This window comes from Hermetia illucens, chromosome 6 (genome assembly GCF_905115235.1).
Source record: "Hermetia illucens chromosome 6, iHerIll2.2.curated.20191125, whole genome shotgun sequence".
In the NCBI taxonomy this organism is placed as follows: Eukaryota; Metazoa; Arthropoda; class Insecta; order Diptera; family Stratiomyidae; genus Hermetia; species Hermetia illucens.
In genome coordinates, this window is record NC_051854.1 from 84,247,204 (window position 1) to 84,269,059 (window position 21,856).

At 40.4% G+C, this 21,856-nt stretch overlaps 1 protein-coding gene across 1 annotated transcript in view; it reads right to left on the minus strand.

Moving 5' to 3' along the window:
• The window catches only part of LOC119659189 (mucin-5AC), a 257,852-nt gene extending 237,413 nt beyond the window's left edge, over positions 1–20,439 (minus strand). The window contains exons 1-2 of the mRNA XM_038067149.1: positions 20,330–20,439; positions 19,702–19,923 (exon numbers count right to left, since the gene is read on the minus strand). Coding sequence (XP_037923077.1) covers positions 19,702–19,717 — 16 coding nt within the window. The 5' untranslated portion in view covers positions 19,718–19,923; positions 20,330–20,439. The remainder of the gene's footprint in view (positions 1–19,701; positions 19,924–20,329) is intronic.
• Positions 20,440–21,856: the final 1,417 nt, after the last annotated feature.

Genomic DNA, 21,856 nt, shown 5'->3' on the forward strand with positions numbered 1-21,856 from the left:
ATCAAATATAGTCATGTAGGGTATTACATTAAAGGTCTTGGTTAGTACTTTTCGAAGCCGGTCTTAGTTTTGACATTTGTTGAAAAGGTGTGGAGTGCGCGGGGTTGAAAGTGATCATTTTTTTAGCGAACCCATTCTCAGAAAATACTCAACCGAAAAATCTGAAAAAAATTAGGGGGCTGCCACTATATGGTGCCTAGGGTCCGAAATATCCTCCATACCCATACCTGTTCAAATAAAATTAATAATAGTACATTACTATAATTTTTAGTAATTGGCAGGAAAACCTCTCTTATGTTCACCCTAGAATCACAAAACTTTGCAGCAATGGCTACAGCATAGAGCACTATTACGAGCAGAGTTATACTAGGTCAAAGCTGTCGCTTCTATGCAAATTCAAGACTATGAATGTCAATATCACTTTAAAGTGAATATTTTCACATAATATATGCATATTTTACGGACAAATGCACACTTAAATCTCTTTATAAAAGAAATACACAAAACCTTTCATACCTGAAGCGTTTAGCTTCCGGTTTCCCGACTTGTTTTGGTTTTTACGTATTACAAACAGCAGAAGTCTAAAGTTTTGTGTAAATCCTGAAATTACCGCAATGTCGATATCGTCTCCATCTGAAGGTTTTGTAAAGCTCTTCTGAAATAACTGAAAAGTCGAGATGGAAGATGTGACCCCTCTAGGTATGAAAAGTTTATTCTTTAACAATAATATTTGGTTACTCTACTGTTTTATTTGTACGTCGCTCGCATTGTGTGCACATGCATTTAGTACGTCAGACTGTACACTTTAGTCTAATTCTAACATGCCACATACGATTCCTTATATGTCTCCTGTTCACTCCTTTGTGAAGTATAGAGCATCCACACAACTTTGCTTCCTTTTGGATTTATTTCCATTTACTTTTTATTGAGATTGTGCTTTGTTTTCGTCGTCATCAGACTTTATGCTATGTAATTGATAAGCCTACAGCAGCAAGATTATCACAAAGACGAACACAAACATCAATGACGATCGAAATTCAGACAACAAAATCGAGAGGCTGACGCTCAATCAACTCAACCATCGCATAACTATCTTAGATATCTTAGGTTACAACAAACACGAAAGAGACAACTTTGACTCATTGTAACTTTGTTTGTACTTTTAGGATGGACTGTTATTATAATTATTTCCAAGTTACCTCTGCCGATGTCGGATTTTACCTAACGCTAGCACTAAAGGTCTTTCAGTTACACTTGGATTATCATACCTATTTGAAAGAGATATAGAGGCGTTGTTTGCGTAATTCTGCATGGTTTTATACAGACTATGCGAAGTCCTAGGATATTTAGGGAGACCATGAGAAAACAAGTTACAATATCTGCAGTCGAAAAAATAATGGAAACTAAAACCATCCTGTTGGGATGTCAATTTTTTTTTATTTCCCGAGTTAATGACGCATAGGTTACCTTCTTTTTAACGTAATTCCTTTCAACGTTGGTATTGTGAGGGGAAGCAATATCAATGATATATATACGCAGAACGACTTGTCATGTCAACCAACAGAATGTCAGGCCTATTGTGCGGAAAATGACAATCAACCGAAATTTGCCAGTCCTAATAAATCCATATAAGTGGAACTATCGTATTGTACCGCAACGGCAAACACGCCCTGTCTCCGTATCCACCGCTGGACGTTTTCCAGATCGGTCTCCGTCCACGGCTATAACGAATAAATTTCGGTAGCAGAGTATTCTTCAAATCGCCTACTCGAGCATGGGTTTCTTAGGCAGCTCCTAGGCACTTGTAGGATTCTGCCTTGCTCATAATTCGGATGCTGAGGCCACTAATGCTACAGAACATGTCCGCGATGAGCAACAATGGAATCATCAGCAATTATCAGCAATTCACCATAAATTAACCTCCCCTCCCCCTTCTCCTAGTCGCTTTGCTGCTGATGTTAATACTAACACCTGCTGGAAACAACCTGGGCTAGATTTTTGACTTAATCCGTTCCGTTCGTTTGACCAATTAATCCTGGTCGTAATGATTCATGGGGTTATCTTTTGACTCAATTCACTATTGGTTGGTAGCACTGATTCGAGGTATTTACGTAAAGCGGTTAGCTCTATTCTAATGGCTCCAACTGCTGAATTTTGAAGCCTCTATCACTGTGATTTTGTTTTCAGATTTTTCGTAATTGTTGAAAATGGCCCCATCATTTTAGGCACCTCTTTTTAACTTCTCCCCCTAACCAACGTAGAACGGTGTCAATAATTGCGGGTGTCAGGGTTCACTGTTCTAAAATTGCCAGTCAATATAACAGTTCCTGAGAAAAGTGTGTTAGACAGATGGACAGATATGCAGCCAGAAAGACAGTGAACCGATTTTAATTAAATGTTGACTCTCTTAAGACCTTCAAGAGGGCGCAGAAGCCTAATATACAACAGAAATTATAATGAACTATAATCTTCCCATAAACTGTTTCAAAATATTATAAAAAGGAGCCAAAATTGTCTAAGATCATATGACATCTCTATTTTTAGTGGGCGTTAATCGATTCTTAGGAACAGACAAACATTAAATAAACAAGATTTCTTTATGGATTATACCTCCGCATTCTGTTCGCCATTTTTTAGAACATAAGACAAGCGTTGTTAATATTACGAGACATGGCTCAGAAGCTGTAGCTTCTCCCCCACCATACACACACACACATACACACGAGACATGGCTGATTGCTGAAACTCGGAAGCAGAACGAGGAGCCTAGGGAACTAAAAATTCTGATTGCTGCTACAATTGGAGGCGAAGGTGATGCGCTTCGGCTTCTCTTACGCCGGAAAATCTCGGAACGTTAGCGGGCGCCGGGAGAAAAGGGATTTATTATTGCACTGGTGAGAATTAAGCAAATAGAAGCTGCCATGATTTCGGTACTGTATATTTGCTTCACGGAGGGACTTACAGTGGTTGCAAGCCTTTTGATGACATGGTAAGGAAATCTCCTCATCCACAATAATGACCAGCTTAAGAAGTGAATGGCAACATCTGACCACAGTTCAACCATACAATATCTACTGAAGTTTCCCCTCTTGTGGATGAAATGGCTAGTCACCGTCACCGGTAGCGACTGCTTCTCCAAACAAAGTGAAATAATCTTGGCGGCACTCCCGCGGCAAAGGTCATTGAATATGATGGTCTCATCATGGAACTATTTCTTGCAGCCCATGCAGTTTCATAAGAGCTCCACTCTTCCCCAAAGTTTGGGATCCTAAGATCTTTCTTAGTGAGTCGCAAAAGAGGATGATGAAAAAGGGCACCCGTCTTGCGTGCGACAGTTGGAAGGATATTTGCGTCTTCACTGCAGCCGCAAATACCGTAGATAAAATTATTCTGAAACGTACAAAAAAGACTCGAAAACTTGATCGATAGAGAGCAGGCAGTTAGTATCAGAAGCACATTGACGTGCGAAAGCAGAATCCATGGCGGTTGGTTTCTGTCATTGATATTATCCCCTCTTGTCTCTCACCAAATGCTTCGACTAAGCTGATGACATCTGTTTACTCTCTACTGGGTCATAGAGCTTGGGTAAATGGCTCCGGATTTCGAAAAGGAGAGTAAAGGTAAATACCAAAAAAGAAATAAAACTCTCATTCTGACGGATCATCGCGCGAGGGCGTTGATCAAAATGCCTTTCTAGGAAGCGTTGCTTCTGCCGCTCGATGTCACCGGAAGCATTGTACTGTTGTATAGAAACAGCACATGAAAAGTGACTACCACTGTGATTTAAAGGCTCCTAGCCAAGTTGTCTTTGTATCATTGAGGTGTTTTAGCGGAACAAAATGTTAAAATAAAAAAAAAAGTATTTGTCACGGTTCAACTCACTCATCAGACACTTCCTCCTTATTGGCTCCGAGAATATAAACTTAAAAAAATTCTACTTGGTTATTGATTATAACGACAGAAAACCGCTGGTTTGAAACTTTGGCTGGTCCAAACCGAAATAATAATAGTATTTTTATTTAGAAATTGAATGGTCCTAAGTCCATCATCTACTACTCTAAGGCACGAGTGAAGCAACGTCCTATGAGTTAGCTTCTGCTCTGGCGGACGAAACCTTCAGCAAACACTTAAAACTTGAAAAATCGGGTGTTCGTCCAAAAAGAGTGGTCCGTGCACTAGACAGGAGGAGTAAGTAATAATCCATACTTGATCAGGGCCTTGAAGTGTGTTAGAGCAGTTCATTCAAGACCGTAGCGCTGTAGAAGGAAATGTGGTCAGCATTACGCTCGCTTGAGATTATTATCCCGATTTGACTCAGGTATTCATTTACACTTGAGTCGACTGGTATGGGACGTCAAATCACGCTACAAATCTCACTGCCACCACTGATATTTAAACCACGACCTTCCGTACGACAGCCTTGTGCTCTAATCACTCAGCTGTCCGGAAGGAGTAAGTAGCCCCTCAAAATTAGCATGATCCCCAATGGTGTACTCAGAACCACTTAGTTTCAACACAAATGGTAAAGATGAACTTGTTGATTATGAAACGGAAGTGGCAGTGGATACTTTACACCCTAAGAAAGGACGATAATTTTCGGGAAACCCTGGAGGGAGTTGAAGCACATTTTGACGAAACGGCAAAGGTGATGGATAGATGTTCTTGACACGCTTTCCCCCATTTAGGGGATATTTTCAGTCATATGTTACAATTCTATTGCTGTGTACGTTATGTTATGACTGATGGATCATTATGAAACTATATGGTTCAGAGTAGTAGAAGCAGGGTCATCTTTTGAAGTCCTGGAAGAGGCTGAAACGATTCGAATCAGAGAAAAAACGGGTTGGTTTTTAAATGTGTATAAATTTTTCGGAAACAATTTATTTCGAAGGCCCTAAGGCTATTCAGCTAGATTTAAAAAAAATTAAGTTTAACTGCTGATCATATTGGCATATACTGCCTAGATTCAAATAAGATTGATGCGCCATCAATTTAATATTTTGAGTTTAAACGCAGAGCACGTTAGTTAATTTACGCCAATTGCATCTCCAAATTCCCCTTTGGGCGAATGTCCCTATTTTGGCCGGAAATTCGATTCCAAAATTGCGGTTATATAATGTTATATAATGTTAAACAATGAAAACCGGCAGGTATCATGCAAATTAAGAAGAGAACTCAATTTAGGCGAATCAACCCGAATTACCGAATAAGATAAAAATTCAAGAAGGAAAGCAAAAGGAGAAACATCCTAATGAAAGTAGCCAACGATTACAATTGAAGGAATTTAATGATACTTAAAAGGCACGCAACTAAAAGTTTGATTTTTTTGAACGAGAAATTGAGTGGCCTCACTAAAAGTAGATTTCTAGAAAATTTCCTTCGGGCTTCCGAATGTGCATAGTTTTCTTCAAGTGACGTGAAGCCTTCAATTGTGAGGTTTTCTGGCAAAATGAGTATATCCAGGAAAGAAAACAATTTTGCATTACTTGAAAGGATATTCTCGGCACCTTGGGGATATGGTGCTCAATAGGAGTAATCAGTCCCTTCACAAGGTTTGCAAAATATTTCAACATCTGGGCTCTGGAAAGAGTTGGAATCCAACACTGTGCCTCAATGATTTCTTCAATTGGTTTATTGAGGAAGGTAAAACAGTATCTGACTAGGAAGAAATTACCAAAGTCCAGTATGGAAAAAGAAAGGTAGTCCAGCAGAGTCGGATGGTAATGTGCATCCCATGCCATGAACGCATGGAACGCATTTTTGACAACCATATTCGCAACATCGTTAAATTAATCATGAATCAAGTTGGACTTGTCAAGAATTACGGAACTGCTGACGCAATTCACACTGCGTGGTTGCTCATGGAGAAACATTTGGATCTAAAGAAATCATTCGGTCGTGCGCCACACGAATTCATCTAGTAGAAGCGCCCTCCCATCACTTCTTCTTCTTGTTATGGACACCACCACATGGGACACCCAACGTCCAGCGTCTTATACAATGCTTTATGCAGATGAAGTTTTCCTAGCGTATAATGGCAAAGATTATCTCCTGCAACCTGTCCAAAAATGGAATGATCGCCTCATTAAAACAGTTTCAGATTGAATCTGATTGAAACTGAATTTTTGACGACCGATTCCCATGAAACAGGCACTATTACTATCAGTTGCAATTACCTGCCCAAAACTGAGCGATTTAAATACCTCCGGTCAATGCTATCAGCCAATGAAGAACTGTGAATTATGAAATTGCTGCAAGTATTAGCTTAACTTGGATGAAGTACCGTTTGACAACGTGGAAACTAAATAAATGTCGTCCGTCCTGAGAACCATTATGGTTCTAGGAATTGACCAACTATAAAAGATAATGAACGGTACCACGCGGCAATGGAGACGAAGTTGTTGCGATGGATTACTGCCAAAACACACACTCACATTCGAAATGAGGATATCCGCGACCGGTACAGGGTTGCGCTGATCATGAAAAAATTCCGAGAGAGTTGTCTTCGATGGTTGACACGCTAGATGGTGAATCGACTGCATCCAGGTCAGGCCTGTGGTAGAGAAAAATCGCGAAATCGATCAAGACGAGCCGACCGCGCTTCTGAACAGGACAACTGCTGAAAAGAAGGTGAAGTCTTTTCTACGAAAAAGAAGCAGTTGCAAGTGCGATTCTCCTCTATTTAATTATATCTATTCAAATCCAAGTTCATTGAAAATAACACGGAAGAAAACAACCAAACCAAACTCTTTTCAAAAACCGCACCAAATTTTCACACATAAATTGAATGTTATGTGATTCATGATTTTTGCGTAACTTTAATAGCTCATAAAATGGGTTTCATCTTATATCCGGAGCCACTTATTTTCTAATCACATTAATATTCAGATTTATTCGCATATTTCTGTAGTACTTTCACTGCGTGATGATAACAATGTTTTCAGGTATTTGCGGAGTTTCGTGCGTCTGAACGCCCATCTCAAAACCTCTCATCCCGATCAAAATTGTACCAGACCTTTATCTAAAGATTTAAATGATTAGCCCATGAATCTGGCATCTGCTTGAATAATAGTCAGCTTCTAATAAGGTAAAAAATGTCTGCTAACAATGTTGAGTTTTTAATCGAACTAATTCAGGTTCATATGTAAATATCTACAATTTTTTGCATGTAAACAGATTTTGTTGTTCAGTTGCGCCACCAATTTGACCGGAGAAATGTCTTAAAGGCTTTACCACATAAAAAAGATATAAAAAGTTGGAATCAGCAACGCAGTTAATGGCGCATCGATGAGAAAACCGAATTTTAAAATGACTCTCGTGCAGAGGATTTAGTCATGTGTAATGGTAGGTGGTTGGCTCATGCATGCATAATGGACCTCATAAATTAAGTAGAGTAAAATGATAAGCGATGCTATTGCATTATGAGTTTTGGAACATACAATTTTGTCAGGATTTAACAGTCAATAGGCATACTAGGCCCTTCAATTTCAAACAAGGACCCAACTATATTGGATCAATAGGGAGTGGAATTTAGTCTTTTTGCAACCTGTTTTCAGCGGAGCTTTGAAGGAAATTTCTCCGCTTTTGAAACTAGCTCCTCTTCAAATTAAATATGCCACTTGGAATGTTATTTTCCTTTCCACCGCGATCCTATCGTTTTGAATGAAACTCATTTTTAAAAAGAAAGTAGCTAATCCAAACCAATCCAAGGTGAGAAACACCAAAAAAAGATATTCCCAACATGGAACATTTATTATATTTCTACTATCATCATTGAACAGTTATATCGACCTTCAAGAGTATTTTAACGCGAAAATATCCCACTGGCGTGTTCATAATTTTCCTCAAGGGTTGTACACTCCTCAACATTCTTCAGTCGCCTAATTACTGCCACGACTTTTTGCGTGAAAGTTGTAAACTCCGTCAAGTATTCGTAACTATCTTCTACCTGTTAAGTCATAATAATCACAATTTTTTCGTCTTCTGTCAAGTTTTCTTAGAGTTTAATCACCCAATATTAAAACGATTGACCAATCTCTTTTTTGTTTCTATCTTCTGATGCTACCGTAGATGCATCTTTCATCTTGCCTACAATTTAGACTAGTTGACGTGGAAAAAAGATGGTAAAAAATAATGTTAAAGGCCGCAAAGGAAATCTAGTACCTGAAGTGGGTAAACGCGATAACTTGAGTGGTGAGCATTTAAACAAGTCTAAATGAGACCCGAGTATGTTGTTGGGCCTTTTTGTACCATCTTGAACTGGCGAGCACATGAGGAGAACGATTGGCGAAAAAAGATAAAGTGCAACTTCGAACTTCGCACAACTATGGCCTCATGATATGCCGAGAATTGCATAACTTGCATGAGCTGGTATGTTTTGCTGCGTAGTTATATGAATGGATGATGAGACCGGCAGTAGGTTAAGTATTTTAGAATGTAATACAAGAGAACTCGATGATCCATGCGTATATGTTGTAAAAGCTTCTTGGATTGAAGGAGATTTTGATCCAGTTATGTGCGTTTAGAAGTAATCGGTTTTTATTTACAACGGTTTCAAAGACGATACCTAATGTATAGTTAACGCTACAAGATCATATAGGCCACGCGGGACTCCGGAGAAAAGGAGTTTTCATTGACATCCTCTATCTCTAAAATTAGCAATCAACTAGACTAGACTGGTGAGCTACCCAATCGGCCTATGTATTGCACATATATTATATATGGTTGCCATCAACGCCTATGCGAGGTAGAGCGCCTTAATTAGTGCTTCAGCTCTCCCCACAGCTTTCCAGGAAGCGTTTATTCTTCATTCAATGTTCTGCGCTACTCAGGTTCTACGGTGAGACGCAACGATATATATATTTCATCAAACCTAATGAAGCGATCAAGTCGACTGTTAAAGAAATCTCTAAACCTTCAATTCACGAAAACGCTTCGAGTGGTGAAATTTGAGAACCAAGCACAGAATACTATATCGATTGCGATGAACTACAAAAAAGGGAGCCATTTGAGAAAAGTTTGAAACTGTAGAAAAAACGATCCAGTGTCCGCAGCATATGAAAGCAGTTTGGGATATTTACAATTCTGTTCTTCTACAATAAAACTGATCAGTAGTAGACTCCAAATATATGGCACGTGGTACATCGAGGTAAAATCGCTAATGAACAATGGTTGAGTTCAATCCATTTAATGTGTTTCCTTAAGCACCTCCAATAAGTTGATATGATGCTTCACCATGCTGGAGTAATGCAGTGTGCTGAACATAGCAGTGCAGGGCAACTATGTATAGCCAAAAAACCCACGAACCTTCTTTCCGTCCAACCGGACCGAGGGGCGACCAACTTAAGGATGAACTCAAAGCAAAATCCAAACGCCGGCACCAAAATGATGATACGCTTTAACAAAAAATGTGTGCCACCATGCAAAAGTATATTGCTGCATCCCCGATTGTCGCACACACTTCTAACAATAGCGCGGTGGTTCCAAATTAAAGGGTCATATTGATCATAAATGAAAAACAGGCTAGGCTTACTAGGTCAGACTGTTCCCAAAAGGACTCTCCGCACTACAGCGCAGATTACAAGGATGGCTGCGTTTTGCATCTCCATGCATAGTCCGGCTCTTAGATCGAGCGCCTTATGATAATTTTGCGAAACTAATCCCGTTGCTGAAATTACGACTCGGACTTCGATTCTTTGCAGTCCCCATGTCTGCTTCATATTGTCCGTCCCTTGGCGACATTCGGCATTTTTTGCCTTAACAGTGTTCCGGTCCAACAATAAGGATACATCGATTATGAAATACGCTCCTTCTTCCTTGAGAAGCAGAACTAGATCGGGTATATTGTGATTAACACTGTGCTCATTAGCAATAGCGTGATCCCATGTTATGTGAAGACCATTTAGCTCCTCTTCACAGCTGCATAACTCACCACTGAAGTTGGTGGTTGAGCGTTTATTAGCTGCCATGACAGTAGCCTAATGCAACTGGCTAAAGGGTTGTTACTCATAGAAAAATCAAATACCCCCCATTCCTCCTCGATGACGTGGGATGGAGATCGTCAATTTTTCGGCAGCACTATTGTGTATGTTGTTGTTTGCAAGAACTATCCTAACCCGTCTATTGACAGATTCTACATCACTGTTACTCCACTGTATCACACCGAATGTATTATGAAGGACGGGAATAGCGAAGGTGCCTGCCATGATTTTATTTTTCTCGAATAGATCAGTTTTCAGGTCAAGATCCAGACGCGGTTCGAATTCCCCCAGCAACTTAGAGAGTGTCCCTATAGGTGAGTGGTTAAAACACAAGGCTGTCGTATGGAAGGTCGCGGGTCAAATCTCACTGGTGGCAATGAGATTTGAATCGTGATTTGATGTCGGATACCAGTCGACTCAGCGGTGAATGAGTACCTGAGTCAAACCAGGGTAATAATCTCGAGCGAGTGGAATGTTGACCACATTGACTCCTTTAGGATATAGTAATCCTGTACTGCACCGTTACGGTCTTGAATGAAGTGCTCTACCACACTACAAGGTCCTGAATCAATTGGATTATTTTGCCAACGAATGATATCATTAACTTAGATTTAATTATTGCTATAGTAGATGTTGTTGCTTGCAATATAACGAGATATTTGGAGACGTCGTCTGAATCCATACCCGCAATTTTGATGTTATTCCGGCTATATCCTTCATCCTGTATTTTCCCCAAACATTATAAGCTGTTTTTACATCTTCGGGAGCCTTTTACGAATTCTTTCTACTCCTTAGCTTTCAATTTATGAACATCAAAGTGTACAGACAGCCAAAGTGAATAGCTAGTAAATGATGGGAAGACAATGAATTGGTCGACATTTTGAAAGGCAAGAGACACACTGTTCCGTGGGGATGAGATAAGTTATCACTTTGGATTAAAATGATTTGCCAATACCCTCTAGAACCTCTATAACCAGGTGTCCCGAATACTACCAATTCCTGGCTGCTTCAACATCAACTTTAATTATATCACGCATGGTCATTTCGGGAAAGGCCGCATGAGGTGTGGGAGCTACGCTGCTTCTAAATTGCTTCAACTGGGTTGGCTCGGAACACATCTTCAGAAGTATTCTACCCAATGCAAGTCGAGGTTACTTTTCCGGCCTAAGTTGGTGAGGTTTTTGAAAAATTCTCTTTAGTTTTGGAAGAACCGTCCTTCGCTGAAACCTCTTTTAATACCTGCCGATATGATTGGAGTATACCGAAGGTTTCTGTTCATCATTGGAGAGATGGTAATTTCCAACAATATTCAAAACACATCTATTCACTCTTGAAAGAAAAGAGTTTATCCAACGCCGCATTGAACTCGATACCTGTATGCACCCAATCTCTATCACAATCTATTTGTCAAACCCAGATGGCCCAGAGCTTTTGGTCTGTATGTCCATTTACTTGGAGTGAGTGGCATCATTTTGTGCTGGGATTAAGGGGGGCTTCTCATATATGCGAAGGAGGTGCATATTTGTTCATCAAATATAGTCATCGACCGATTGGTACTTTTCGAAACTGGTCTTTTAGAAACTCTTCTCATTTTTGATATTGGGTGAAAAATAGTGGAGTGAGGACTCAAAATGTGTGCCCTAAAAAGTGAAACAGGCCCCATTCTCAAAACCTATCCAACCAAAAAAATCTGAAAAAATGCACAATGGTACATTTACATCAACTCATCATGCACCGCCCCCTTGAATCATGTGTTACCACATCCGAGTAATGTAAATAATCCCTAGATTATGGCAGACCGGATAATAACCTAGATCCGGAACTTCAAAGAGAAAGGCAAATAAAAGAAACTGTTCAATGCTGCCCTAAAATTCAATATTGTAGGAAGACATTAAAGTGAACACATTTTTAACGAATTGAATATATGGAATTGTTATTTCACCTTTGTGAAGAGGAAAAAAGTGACTATTGGTAAGTATAACTGGAGGTTAAAAGGAAGTCGCTTTTTACTACACCTTTTGGTCCACAATACTTCAACTTCGTCTACGTATATAATAGTATTCGCATGAGAATCAAGGAGGAAAAGGTTTTGCATTATACTTTTTATTTTGCTTTGAGCTCGGCTAGCTCAGCGTGAGAGCATCACAGTGTTCCTAATTTAAACAATCTAGAGACAAGGCTTGGACAGTTCAACTCACTACGGACCATACAGGGTAGTATCTAAGATAGCATATCTACACAACTTCTCAAATGTTCAGTGCTGCGTTGTTCTCGAACTCCAAAACTGTAGGTATTCATGGGATAGAAATGTTTAGGTTTGCGAGCCGCTGTTTATTAATGGGAAACCTATTCACTGCTGTTTACTCTTTTAGTTACACGTCATCTTCCTGGTACTGTGGCATAGTTTTCTGGACTGTTAACGGACGTTTCAGTAGAAGTTCGCCCCTGATGCCATTTGTCCTTTGGAGGTCCTATCACAACGTATTTTGTCTGTTTTAGGAACTCTATCTTTACGTAACTGGCGAGAGTAAATTTGTAAAACCATGACCCAAAATCTTATTATATCCGATGAAAATGTTGGTCTCCCTTTAAAACAGCAGCAAATCCTATAGTTTTTGCACAGCAAGTTCGTCAACCGACAAAGGTTCAGCCATCACACGACCTCTCAGAGGGCGGAGCCCTGGAAGCGGGTTGATGAATGTAAGATATTGGAGGCTAAATTGATCGCTGTGGCTGGTGGTGAGCGTAATGGACTTGAGCTCCCATATCGTGATATATCTCGGAAAGTGCAGCATAGTTTGCTGGTCAGGAAAGCAGAAGCTATCCCAAAAAGTAATGATTTCGCTACAGGATGTTAACGGTCGCCGATTCATCCACCATGACTAGCAGCTGAAGAGTTTGTAGGAACACTTCACCATGGTTTTTAAGCGTATCACATCAGTTGAAGTTCCACCTCTTAGGAGTAACCGTAGCATGGAGATGGAGATGGAGATGGAGGAAAAACATTTCTCCTTTCAATGCCCTCAAAAGCAGTAAAGCCAACAAGCCTGATAGTATTCCTGCGGCAGGTTACCACCCATCTGGTGGAAGGTAGGATGATAACTAAGATCCTGAACAATAATGCCTATCATGAGTACGACAATTGGAGGTTAAAAGAATACCTGGAACGCTTGATCAATGAAGAGCAGGTTTCTGCTCTGAAGTTGCGGGTTCAAGATGGTTTCAATTATATGTACATATCTCGTAGTATAGATGCGTGGAATATGCCCGGCATTTCATTCGATGTGAAACTGACTGAATTTATGACTTAGGAAGCAATAATTTGGGGTGAAAGAGGAAATTCCGACTTACAACAACTTTGTTAATAATAGTAGGATTTCGACCAAACTCCAGCGTGGTGATCCATATTAGAAGCTATATCATTATATTATGGATCTAAAATGAATTTAGAGGGGGTTCGCAGTAAATTTATAAAAAATATGAAAATATACTATTATAAACTTTTTTGCGGAACACATGGTATTTTGAAATCTAGATGACTATGCACGGACTATCAATTTTTTTTTTTTCATCTTTCTGAAAACGGGTCCTTCCAATAATGGACGCCTTTCTAAACCTTGCTTTCCTCCCCTCTACAACCAATTTTAAAAATAAGACCTGTTCCGAAGAACTAATCGAGACATATCCTTTGATACCCCACATGGCTGCATTCACCCTTGTTTTTTATGTATAGTGACCCTACCTTAAACTCAACATGTAATAATGTAATTCACTGCATGCGTGCAGGTTTATAGTTCTAACCTTTCTACCTTATTTCGTGTCAATGGATATAATAGTTTCTGAGAAAATTGCGCATGGCAGATAGACAGGCAGTGAACCGATTTTCATTAGGGTTTGGTTTACAGAAACCCTTGAAACATAACGACCAGTTGGCATACTGAACTCTGTCAAATTGACAAGCGATAAACAAAAGAAAGAAAATATTGTGAAAAAGAACTAGTCTATGAACTTGAGAAGTATAGGTAGCAGCTGTACCAGCAGCTGAAATTTGACTCACCCTGGCGACACATAGAGGAAAATCCGTTTGGAGATGGTGGGACAACGTGACGGTGAAGTCAATCATAAACTACTTTTTTCCCCACAACGAAGACGAAAGTCCCAGTGATACATTCATAAAAGTTATTCAGTATACCAAGAGTAAATTCGTGGGGGTAAAAACGGGATGTGATGTAAATTCCATTGCAACTGCTGGAAAACTTCTAACGTCAACATGAGTCAACTTAGATTAGCAAAGTATCTTGTATCTTGAGTGATAACCAACTTTTCCGATACAGTTGGACGAGAAATCATCGATATCACTGTAGTGTCTCCCGACATGGCGGCTGGTGTCGGAGAGTTAAGAGTATCGAACGATATCACGCTCTCATATCACAGGCGAATCGATTTGGTATGAGCACAGATACACCTCGAACTGATCCATTTCAAAGGAGAGAACTGTCTACTAAGTATTTCAAAAGAAAGCAGGGCGCCATGTTGAAGCGCTGGTTAAGCAAAGCAAGAGCAGCCGAACTGTGCTGGATAGAATCGGTATAAACAGGTTTAAAAAGCTCGGATTTCTACAAGGTGAGTAACTTACCTAAAGCAACCTCTAAGCTGAAACGAAATTTTGTCAAAAAACATAGGCAACAGCTGGGTAATCTATAATACTTTTACAGATTGGGAGACACACAGAAAACGCTGAAAAAATGGCAACCCATTTGCCTGAAGTACACCTCCCAGAGTGCATTCAAACTCGCAGCTGGCGCCAGCCACATACAGCCTTTCATCTTGTCCATGGCATACAAAATAGTGTCACTTCAGCAAATTAGATTAGCATTTAACTGAGTTTGTATCTACGGAGTCAGTTAAATGCAGGTCAGTTGAGCGACCCTCGAAGCCTGTCCCAATCATGATATCAAAATCATACCTGAAGATTTAACAGTCAAGTAGGGACTGAGCCCGTATTCAGGCAATACGTCGGCTCCCATAGCTACCATAGGGATACCAATGATAACGGACTACAGATTATTCAGTTAGCAGTGTCACACGAAATGTTTGTCGGATGTACCTGGTTTGCGTGGAAAGCGGTTCACAAACATACATGGACCTATCCAGACGGGATGACTTTCAACCAAATTGACCACGTGCTGATTGAACGCCGCCACCTCTCAGCCTTGATGAATGTCAGAACATACAGGGGGGCCAGCGTAGACCCGGACCACTATCTCGTTGGCATGGTGCTCCGAGCTCGAATTACAACACCACGATGCATGATGAATGTAAGCTAGATACGGAACGGAAGAATGCTGCATACCGAGTAATGTTGCCTTCTCAAAGAATGCCCACAAGCGCAGAGACTTATCATGAACTCCGTCGAGCGGAGAAGCGACTTCTCAGACGGAAAAAGGAACCCTGGGAAAACCAGCAAGTCTGTGAACTAGAAAAGTGCAGAGAGCAACCGCACTAGGCACAGAAGGCGGAAGTTTTACGAACAAGGTAGCAGGATGAAACCTTATGCACCACGATGTGCATCCTGTCGTGACAAAGAGGGAAATTTGAATTCTGAGAGAATGGGCATATTAGAGCGATAGGTTGAGTACTTTGATGAACTACTGAACAACCAGAACATCGGCGCCAACTGAAGACGACGGACATACACTCCTTCCACCAAGTATAGGCGAAACAGGCCGTACAATTCATCGGCTTAAAAACCATAAGTCGCCAGGAACCAATGAAATTACAGCCGAATTGGTTAAATATGGAGGCAACCAATTACACCAAGTGGTTCATCAACTTTTGCTCAAGGTATGGGACCAGTGAATCAATGCCTGACGACTGGCAAAGAGGCATTATCTGTCTCTTACATAAAAAGGGAGATATCACACAGTGCAGCAATTATAGAGGTATCACGTTGCTGAGTACCATCTATAAAATATTCTCCGCTATCTTGCTACGCCGGATAGCCCCATAAGCCCAGAACATCATTGGCCCATACCAAAGAGGCTTCACTTCAGGCAATTCAGCCACAGATCAGATTTTCTCTCTATGGCAAGCGATGAAAAAACTGCTGGAATATGGACATCAGTTGCACCATCTTTTTATTGACTTTAAAGCCACCCATGATAGCATAACCAGGGTAAAACTGCACACTGCTATGAGAGAATTCGGTATCCCGACGAAATTGATAAGACTGACTAGGCTGACCCTGACCAATGTGCGAGACCAGATAAAAGCAGCAGGATCACCCTCAAGACCATTCAACCACAGCAACGTCCACGACAAAGGAATACCCTATCATGCGTCCTCTTTAACCTGGCCCTGAAAAAGATGATCCAAGACACTGAGGTAAATGCAAGGGACACGATCCTCTTTAAATCCACCCAACTACTGGAACAACCTGGGACGAACAAACTGCCTTCATCCAGATCGAGCAGGCGGTGATCTCGGCGAGATCTTGGGCGGCACATCAATGAAGGCAAGACAAAATATATGGTGGCAACGTCAGCACCGAAAACCAACCAACCAACCAACAACATCAAACAGCACTGGTCAAACAGGAAGAATAAAGATAGGAGACTACAACTTTGAGACCATTGATAATTTCTCCTATCTAGGGTCGAAAATCGCAACCGATAATAGCTATGACGACGAAATCTGCGCACTGGCAGCCAACGGAAGGCTATTTCAACTTACAAAAACTGTTCCGTCCGTCTCACCATAGGATTAAAGCTCTTACTGTACAAGACAATGATCTTGCCAGTCCTCATGTATTCCTCGGAGACTTCTTCTTAGAAAGAAAAATTGCGATCTCTTGGCCACGTTCGAAAGGAGAATCCTCCGAAGAATTTTTGGTCCCCTATATGAGGATGGACGATTCCGTAGCGTAGATAACGACGAAATCTATAAGCGGTACCACAACTGTCAGGTTGTGGATAAAATCTGGCTGAATAGGTTACGGTGGGTGGGTCACTTAATCCGTATGGATGAGGATGATCCAGCCCGGAAAGTCTATAAGGGCAATATCTATGGTGGAAAAAGAAGACGAGGTAGACCATGCCTAAGATGGAGCGATAGCGTAGGTCAGGACGCCAGACAGCTTTTAGGGATATCAAATTGGTGGACCTCGGCGCAAAACCGGGACGTCTGGAGTTCCTTATTAAGGCAGACCTAGACCGGATACCGATTGTTGCGCCGTTGTTGATGATGCTTCCCATGCTGAAATGAAATAAATTCACATGTTGGCCAGACCGGGTTCGGTCATAGGGAGTTCCCCCCCCTTACTACTGCTTTGGGAACGAAATCGACACCTTGATAATGAATTCTCAAAGAAACAGAGGCCTTGATGCAATAATTATCAAGAAGTTTACTGAGACAGTACGTGGCCGCATGAGTATAAGTCCGCCAGATGGTTGAAACTTGGGAGACTCAATGAATAATTCCTGATATGAGTACCAGGACAATTGAATATCGCTGGTAATGATAGGGTTGACAGACTAGCCTACCCATGGACTGGCCTGACAGTGTCAGGAACAGAGTTCGCATTTGGCATGAAGTAATCCATTGTCTACTCTGAGAGTCTACTGTAAGTTGAAAAGGTTCTTATAGCCAATGCAGAAATTTGAATTTCTGCTGGCAATCGAAACGCTTTGTGAAGGTCTCTAAGATGGTATTTTTTACTGCACCTTAAGAGAGGGGGAACATCAAAAAACTTTGGAAGACCATTTAACAGGGCACGGTTGCTATGTGAAAAACATTGGAGAGGGGAGGTTTCGGCTATGTATATACTCCACATGCCGTCAACCCCAACCGACCAAATCTAATAGCACTGGTCAATTGGAAACGATGAACATAGGACATTATAACTTTGCAACCGTTCTCCAACTATGATGGAATCCGCACAGTGTTTCTGCGACTGTTGACAACTAATTGTTGGAAAGTAGGTGAAACGAAAAAAGGAAACCAAAAGTTCCGGGAAACTCGTTAAACGACTTTGAATGGAAGACTTTAAACGGGTAAAAGATGGAAGAAAGTGACAAGTGAGAGGAAGTTAATGGCACAAAACTCAAAAATTAATACAAACAAGTAACCCTCGAAATATCGGCAGTAGGGAAAACTGAGTAAAGTAAAGTGGAAATTTCTTCTGGATAGCACATAGATTATTCGGTCTTAAAAGTGTCCCTTTCTCCCAGTGACCCCCTCTCCTCCTCGGTGACGTGCGCTAATACAGTTCAAGGCTCTGATCCGATAGGATTATTGCGCCAATGAAATAAGGTTCTTTGGCGGAATTTTCATGCTTCATATAGAGTTACCCAAATATATCAATATCCAAATTACTCTGCTCATGGAAAAGTGGAAATCCTCCCATGCACCAAAATTCAATACAATTAATTGCATTAATTGCCTTTGCACATGTTTCGTGAAATTTCTTGAGGGGATTACCTTGCATTTCTATACAAGTTAAAATTAGCTAAGTAAAGATAAAAGATTCCTTTTAAAAGATTTCTGTTACTTTTAGAAGATTTAGTAAGCATTTGCGCTAATTTTTGTCTCCTTGACTTAGAAATAAAAAGCGGATATGAAGCGCAGTATAGATTTGGGAATTATGCAAGAAAGTTTATAATTCAAGACTTTTCAATAAAAAGATCAGTTGGATAAATGCAGAATATCTAAATACAGCCATGAGATAGATTCATTTGTATTTCATATTTCATATTTGGTGAAAAATATTCTCATTGGCAACTGATGGTAATCGATGAGCGTATGGAACAGATGCATACGGTTTTGTTTAGAAAAATATAATCTTTTTTCGGGTTTTCAAATGTCCGAATGTTGGATTTCGAAGGTTGCCAACTACTATACCAGAGAGAACTCGATTTTTACTGACCAGATAATACCAGCTTCGCCCGGATGATCAATGCTACGGGGATACAAGTGATTCTTCTACCGACTTGGTCTGTTAATTGTGAAACGTGATTGGGAGATCTTCAGATCAGATGCATCCAAATCATTATCACAAAATATACACTAATCAAAGTATTCGACTAGCTGGAGCCGTAGGCGATCATTTCGCAAATAGCTCGACCTTGCGAGCAATCTAATAGAAACCAAAGTCAGACTTTGGAACATTAGCCCACAAATTTGGATGACTTAACCGAGTCTAAATTATTCAAATCATCAACGCTTCCAAGAAGCAAAATTAGCAAACAGAATGGAAAAGTTAAAAATCAGCGATTCAACTGTGATCCACCGAATGCTACCAACTGCAAAAGCTGGCGATCTACTCGTTAACCAAACACTATTGGACTTAACAGAAATTGTGCTTGTTTATGGCACATTTTAGTGGGCATTGTTTTCAGAATTCGCAGACGAAAATGCGAGGAGAATTTCTCAATTCTCCTTCCTTTCAACGAAAAATCTTAAGCCGCGATAAAGACCCATGCAAAACTTTTGACTCTATCGCGTCGGAAAGCAGCAGGCATAAAAAGCCAACGCCAGACAAAATGCAATACCACCTTAGACTACCACAGTATAGGAAACTTCCGAAAGAAATACTTCACGCTCGGAAAAAAGGAGACTGAGGAAACCATGCGCATATGTTGCTTTTACCAATGGGTCTCAGACCACTCCGAGAACCGAAAAATATCACTAAAACTACGAGTGGTTGCTCTAAATTTATGCTCACCTTTATTTTCAAGCATCCCAAGAACACAACCGATGAGTTGATCACCTTTAAAATGAATCCAATTTTTTGTATGCACCAGTTTTTAAATTCAGATAAATTTTTTATAACGTTTAAAGTTATCACTGTTTCTCCGCAAGATCGTAGAAAATGAATAAATTTATGCACTTTTTAATTTCTGAGGTGAGAATTGTATCTAAACTAACCGAAAGTCGTTGTAAATACCTAAAAGAAACAATTTGATTCTCCAATTAATTTTGGCAAATTTTAGCACAAAAACACTATTAGTATTAAAATATTTAACCGAAAACCAAAAATTATCTGAAGATACTGTCACAGAAATACGCATTCGTTAACAAAAACATTCGCGATTTCTTAAAAGTCACTGAAAATTATTAGAAAAAAATCGAAAGTAAATCCATGATGGAAAAAAGATGAAAGATCCAGCAACTGTGCTTCAAAGAAAATCAGTTCCAATCTAGGCACGTAGAAAATCACAAAATTAACATTCGAAACGAAATCAAAAGTCGCAATCGAACAACCACTAGATATCTCAGATACATCAGCGAAATCAACAAATTCGTTCGAAATATTAAGATTAATTTTTTTCTTGCACAGCCAAGATACTAACTTTGATCGAGGCGATCTTCATCCCAAACTATATGATCACCACCAGAAAGAACGTCTTTACACGATCGTTACCAACATTTGAATGCTGATGATACGGTAAAGCATCGAACCAAGTAAGTCTTGGACCGGAGAAGCATCTGCCAAACCATATACTCTCTCACTACCTTGAGAAGCGCCAAGATATCACAAAACTATAAACTACAAATCCCCCCGGAGTCGCAACAATAGTATCAATGAAAGTCTTCCTTGGCTCCAAAAAAACCTCTGCAGACTCCGGCGGCGGTAACAATAGCAGCATCTGAGGAGATCTTCACTTGAACACGAGCAACTACTAGTATCCGCCAGTAGTTACTGTAGATTGCACATTGTGTACTTGGTACGTATCTATAGTGCGGCATTCGGAAAATCTGAGGAAGGTGGTAGTTAGCCGGCATGCACTGGAGAAACTGCAGAGTTTTCGGATTGCCCGGAAAAGGTCGCAAAGTCAAACTATCGCTGGCTGCATCGTCACGTAGCAGGATTTTGACGAGAGCACAAAATGCTCGTAAATTTTAATGCGTGGCTGTGTCACTTTTATTTAGAAAGAAATTTATTGTTCTACAGATAAACCTCTGTATTACCTCACGATGCACAAAGAAAGGCCAGGGGTGTTTCTGTTGTAAAATTAGAAGTCACTTGGGGGAATAATTAAGACCGAATTGTTATGAAGGTGAGCCTGGAACAGGCTAGAGGAGTCTTTGAATAAGTGTGAATAGTTTCAGATGTTTCTGGTTGAACTATGACTTTCGGACGAGAAATTATAATAATTTAGATGTCATAGTTGAAATGTGGAGTAATCTGTTAGCTAATATTCTGAGGATGAATAATAATAATAATAACTCGGAAAATAATAATCGTTGGCACAACAATCCATATTGGATCAGGGCCTTGAAGTGTGTTAGAGCACTTCATTCAAAACCGTAACGGTACACTAGGAGGCAATGTGGTCAGCATTGCGCTCGCCCGAGATTATTACCCTGATTTGACTCAGGTACTCATTCACAGCTGAGTCGACTGGTATCCGACGGCAAATCACGATACAAATTCCACTGCCACCAGTGAGATTTGAACCGTGACCTTCCGTACGACAGCCTTGCGCTCTAACCACTCAGCTATCCGGACAGGACATGAGGATGAATAGAAATTGAAAAAGAATTTTTCATTTGTAGCTAAAATGTTCTCTATTATGCAAATACTGTCGGGAGGCGGTCAAAGGGTAGTATAAGTCCCAGGGCGAAACGTGGATTAGTACCCACGATGGAGCATAAAACCTGGGAAACGCCTGCTGAACCAACACCAACAGCTCTACTACCAAACCCTATCTCCATCTCTACGTAGTGATCGCTGGGAGTTCTTTCTTTATGAAAAACTGCAGACGGAGAAGGATGAAGGCGACTCTCCCGCGCCTAAAAATGGGGCAAAATGTACCAACTGGTCCTCCAGGTTGGGGGTTGGATAGGGCTGACAACCCTACACGGAAAACCGATGT